At 35.8% G+C, this 5,687-nt stretch overlaps 1 protein-coding gene across 1 annotated transcript; it reads left to right on the forward strand.

Annotated features, from left to right (window-relative positions):
- Positions 1–273: 273 nt before the first annotated feature.
- LOC110438944 (galanin receptor 2a-like) lies at positions 274–5,232 on the forward strand. The gene is made up of 2 exons (XM_021472584.3): positions 274–1,324; positions 4,243–5,232. The coding sequence occupies exons 1-2, from the start codon at positions 915–917 to the stop codon at positions 4,982–4,984; spliced, it is 1,152 nt and encodes a 383-aa protein (XP_021328259.3). The 5' UTR covers positions 274–914; the 3' UTR covers positions 4,985–5,232.
- The last annotated feature ends 455 nt before the right edge of the window (positions 5,233–5,687 follow it).

Raw genomic sequence — 5,687 nt, forward strand, 5'->3', positions numbered from 1 at the left:
AGTATGTTCCTTACCACCCCAAACCTAAAGGAAACCATCTGCATGTTTCAAAATACTTCATTCTGTGTATTATGAAGGTCCCATGAGGTCGATGATTGCTGGTATTGCATTTTTAAATTTATATATATATATATATATATATAAATGGCCGTTACTATATATATATATATATATATATATATATATATATATATATATATATATATATATATATATATATATATATATATATATATAAATATATATATATATTTTTTTTTTTTTTTTGCTCGGTTAAAAGCAAAAATGAGCTGAAACAACACAATTCTTGAGATTTAATTAAGTTTTTAAACTTCATTTTTTTATGTTTAATCCACATACATTTGTTAAAAGTGTTAAATTAATTAATTTGCGTTGGGACAACATGAATGCATTGTGTAGAACCCTGCATTTTTCACAGTGTACCTGCATTTTTTACAGTGTATTTTTTATACAATATTTTCTTTTAGTTTTTCAAGATAAGGTGGTTAATATTATTTTGTTTTTCAATTAACAGCCTTCCCAAAACACTTATTGTAACAGTTTGTCTTAATACTGCCATGTCCTTATAGTGAAAATATATCAGTTGTATTATTAATTTGTATATTTGCATCTTGTTTAAAAGATGACCAGTGTATATTAAATAAGCTGTGAATTATGAAGGAAAATTCCCTGGTCTGTAAGGGGAGGAGGCTGCTGATGGGAGTGATCCTCACATGTTCAGCACATTCACCTCATCTGCACCTGCAGGAAAACCATCCAGGCAGAAGATGCTTTCCTTTCCTTTTTGAGTTTAAGTAAGTTTTTTTTTTTATCCCATTTACATATTTTTGCCCAAAAACTAAACAAAACAAACTAACAAACACAAAAAAAGACTATGTAGAAGTTCTCCAAGTATGTCCGTATGGAGTCTGTGCAGCGCTGAAGCTCATCGTTTCACTGGTCCTAACAGAAAGATGAACGCATCCCAGCAGATCCACGTCTTCTCCTCACACTGGAAAGTTGAGTCGGTGATTATTTCTCTCATATTCTCCATGATTTTTTTGGTCGGTACTGTGGGGAACTGTCTAGTGCTCGCCGTTCTCATTCGCAACGGCCAGATGAACACAAAGAGTACCAACCTGTTCATCCTGAACCTCGGGCTGGCAGACCTCTGCTTCATCGTTTTCTGCGTGCCGCTCCAGGCCACTATCTACACCATGGACGAGTGGGTTTTTGGCGCGTTCGTGTGCAAAGCCGTGCACTTTATTATTTACCTGACCATGTACGCGAGCATCTTCACTCTTGCTGCAGTGTCTCTGGATAGGTGGGTCCACATTATAGCCTACTCCTGTCAAATGCAAAGAAAAAGTGTAAACATAATCGATTGAAATGTTATAATGGTGCATGAGGTTTATAATCAGAAAACGGTGAATGGAAACTGCCTTATTATTTTTAAAGTTTATTATTTATTTACAATTTAATACTGTATATCATGTTTTTATAAGAGAATAATCGCGATATTTAAAAAAAAAATATCCACAACTGTGACTAACTTGACTTTTGTTAACTGTTAACGTAGTTAAAGAAATAAAACAATAATAATAATAACGCCGATTGGCTGAAGACAGCGCAAAAATATGAAAACTCGAGCAATTATAATTGCTAGTTGCTGTAATGGCTATTATAATTATGTTGTGTATTTCATGTTTTAAAATAAGAGCCCTAAAACATTCATTCAACAAAAAAAAAACATAATTGTACATTGTCTATTTACATATTTGCAAAAAAACAAACGGAATATGCATATTAAAACTAATTGCGTTTTATACATAAATACAGCTGCAAAAATGAAGGAAAAAATGAAACAGCGAAACGGATTAGTCCATTAAGCATACACCAGATGAATAATTGGAAGCTAAATGTTTACAAAAACAGACTAAGTGCACCTTTAAATCCACTGTGAAAACATTTGTCTTGCACTGAGCAATGATAATGCATTTTCTCCAATATTTATTTTTAGCAATGGAGCATAAAATGTTGTCAAGCACTGAAAGAGTGACCATGACCTTAACCATAAAATACCAGAGTGTTATATACATTTCTTATCAATCCAGTTATCACCCGGAATATGCATAGCAAAAAAATAAATAAATAAATCTCTTCCATTTTATATCTTCAATCTGTTACCACTTACTTTTTTTCTAAACGGCTAAGAATTTCTTGTGTTATAGCTTTTTTGTTACTGTTGTTGAAAATATGTTAACAGCTTGTAATTAAAAATTTCCCAAATGATGTTCAACAGAGCAAGGAAATTGTCACAGTATGTCTGATAATATTTTTTCTTCTGAAGAAAGTCTTATTTGTTTTATTTTGGCTATAGAGTAAAAGCAGTTTTGAATTTTTTAAAAACCATTTAAAGGACAAAATTATTAGCCTCTTTAAGCTATTTTCTTTCTAATATCAGAACAAACCATCGTTATACATTAACTTGCCTATAATTACCCTAACCTGCCTTGTTAACTTAATTAACCTAGTTAAGCCTTTAAATATCACTTTAAGCTGTACTGAAGGGTCTTGAAAAATATCTAGTAAAGTAGTATTAGATCAAATAAATCAGTTATTATATAAGTTATTAATACTATTATATTTAGAAATGTGTTGAAAAAATCTCTCTGTTAAACAGAAATTGGGGGAAAAAATAAACGGGGGCGAATAATTCAGGGGGGCTAATAATTCTGACTTCAACTGTATATATATATATACATATATATATATATATATATATATATATATATATATATATATATATATATATATATATATATATATATATATATATATATATATATATATTCCATAGCCTCTAAAAATATAAACTTATTGTGTTATTTCTTTATCACTTAAAGCTGGGCTACTGTACTTTATTTAAGCTTTTTACTATTTTCCTATTTAATGTTCATATTACGTGATACAAGATGACATGTCACTATCTTGAATAGTTTATTTTTTAATGCCCATGTGTACATCGGTTCAGTAAATCATTTTATAAGAGCAAAGCTGAAGTAGAACCAAAATCAAGTTTTTTTATGGGTGATGGATGCAGAAAAAAAGCATTCTTTAAACAGAGGTCCAAATGTTATGTATTTCCATAAAATGGCTTTTAAAGTACTATAAGAAATGTGACACCACCTGACAAAAGTCTTGTTGCCTATCCAAGTTTTAGGAACAACAAATAATAACTTGACTTCTAGTTGATCATTTGCTATCCGAAGTGGCTTATATGAAAGGCAAAGTCCTCTAGGTTACACTTATTTTAACAAAATAAAATTTGATCATGCCTTGATTTATAATTATTTTATTAGGACAGTAAGATCTGGTTGTCACTTAATAGAAATAATGTACAGTATAGAATATAAAGTCATGGTTCAGCGGAAAAAAATTAATAATGTATGACTTCCATGAGCTTGGAGGACTGCATCCATACATCTCTGCAATGACTTAAATTACTTATTAATAAAGTCATCTGGAATGGCAAAGAAAGCCTTCTTGCAGGACTCCCAGATTTCATAAAGATTATTTGGATTAATCTTCAATGCTTCCTCCTTCATTTTACCCCAGACGTGCTCAATAATGTTTATGTCTGGTGACTGGGCTGGCCAATCCTGGAGCACCTATACCTTCTTTGCTTTCAGGAACTTTGATGTGGAGGCTGAAGTATGAGAAGGAGCGCTATCCTGCTGAAGAATTTGCCCTCTCCTGGGGTTTGTAACATAATGTGCAGCACAAATGCCTCGATACCTCAGGCTGTTGATGTTGCCATCCACTCTGCAGATCTCAGATCCCATATTGAATTTAACCCCAAAACATTGATTTTTCTTTCACCAAACTGGACTGATTTCTGTGAGAATCTTAAGTCCATGTGGGTTTCAATAGGTCTTCTGCAGTATTTGTGGTGATTGGGATGCAGTTTAACAGATGATTCATCAGTAAAATAGACCTTCTGCTACTTTTCCAAATGATCAACTAGAAGTCAAGTTATTATCTGTTGCTCATACAACTGCGATCCACAACAAGATTGTGGTCAGGTGGTGTAAAAGGCATTTTTAATGAGATAAACTGATTTGAACTAGATTATTCTGATGCTTGAAGTTTTCTCTTGGTGGACCTCATGTGATTGACACATTGCCCTGTCCTCACGTCTGTATCATCACTCTGATTAATGGAGCTGTATTTTCTCAACAGATATCTTGCCATACGGTATCCCCTGCGCTCTAGAGAAACGCGAACTCCCCGGAACGCCCTGACCTCCATCAGCCTGGTGTGGGCGCTCTCGCTATTCTTCTCCAGCCCTTATCTCAGCTACTACCAGCAGATGGACCTAGACGGTACCACCGTTTGCATCCCAGCATGGAGCGTCCATCATCGCCAGGCCATGGACATCTGCACCTTCATATTCGGCTACCTGATCCCAGTCCTCATTCTGGGCATCACATACGCCCGCACCATCCGCTACCTCTGGACCTCCGTGGACCCCATGCAGGACATGTCAGAATCACGCAAGGCCAAGCGCAAGGTGACCAAAATGATAATCATAGTCGCTGTGCTTTTTTGTTTATGTTGGCTGCCTCATCACTTGGTTATCTTGTGCATGTGGTTTGGCCATTTCCCGTTAAACCACACCACGTACGTTCTTCGCATTTTATCGCATTTGGTTGCGTACGCCAACTCCTGCCTGAATCCAATCGTGTACGCTCTGGTGTCCAAACACTTCCGTAAGGGGTTCAAAAAGGTGTTTGGGTGTGCTTTTCGTAATCGGGTTGTAAACCGGATACACACTGTGCAACCGGCACAGACGGTAAGCCTAATGGAAGCCGCCTCGAGCGAAGGATCCAATCATTGCGACGGGTCAACCCGCGGTCGACTGTGGAGCAAAAGCAGCAAGAAAATGATGACGAGCGCCTTTATGACATTTAATGTGACATAATCCGCTTTTCCATCAAGTCTGTGCTCAGCAAAGTAAAAACCCAGTGGCTTCTAACAGCGTTTGAGCTGCGATTGCATAACAAAAGTCATCACAGGTAGAGAGGAAGCAGAGCTTTATGTGGATTTGATGAAGACAGTGAGTGATGTTTGAAATTAAAGTCTCAGCGTCTGTGTTTTGTCAGCTTTCGTCACCGTGGCTGTGTTTTGTAAGTGCGCATGTCATTGAGAATCATGGAGGTACTGTATATCAAAAGATTCAATTATAAGAAGAAAGTGCTCATGTCAAGTTGTAGGGTTCAAACATCGCAAAATTGATCGCATTTGAACACATTGTAGGATATAAGCATATAAGACCTGATGCATAGGCAAATTACATATTCAAGTGTCTATGATTTGAAAAGGAAAAGGTACACAAGAAGTCTTAAAGGGATAGTTCACCAAAAAATGAAATTCTGCCATCATTTACTCACCCTTCATTTGTTCAAAACCTACTTGAGTTTCTTTTTTCGATTAAACCATAGACTGTAAAAGATATGGATGTAGTATCCATAACGTCACCCATAAGTTTTTGATGAGCGCAAATGAAACAACAAGTAGGAGTGGCCAACCGCCGCCATTTTTTTTTCACGTCATCGCACCCACCGGGGGTGAACAAATAAGGGCAAAGAGGCGGAGCGTGAGCGGAGCTACAAACACCTGCTAGT

Source organism: Danio rerio, chromosome 12 (genome assembly GCF_049306965.1).
Source record: "Danio rerio strain Tuebingen ecotype United States chromosome 12, GRCz12tu, whole genome shotgun sequence".
Classification (NCBI taxonomy): domain Eukaryota; kingdom Metazoa; phylum Chordata; class Actinopteri; order Cypriniformes; family Danionidae; genus Danio; species Danio rerio.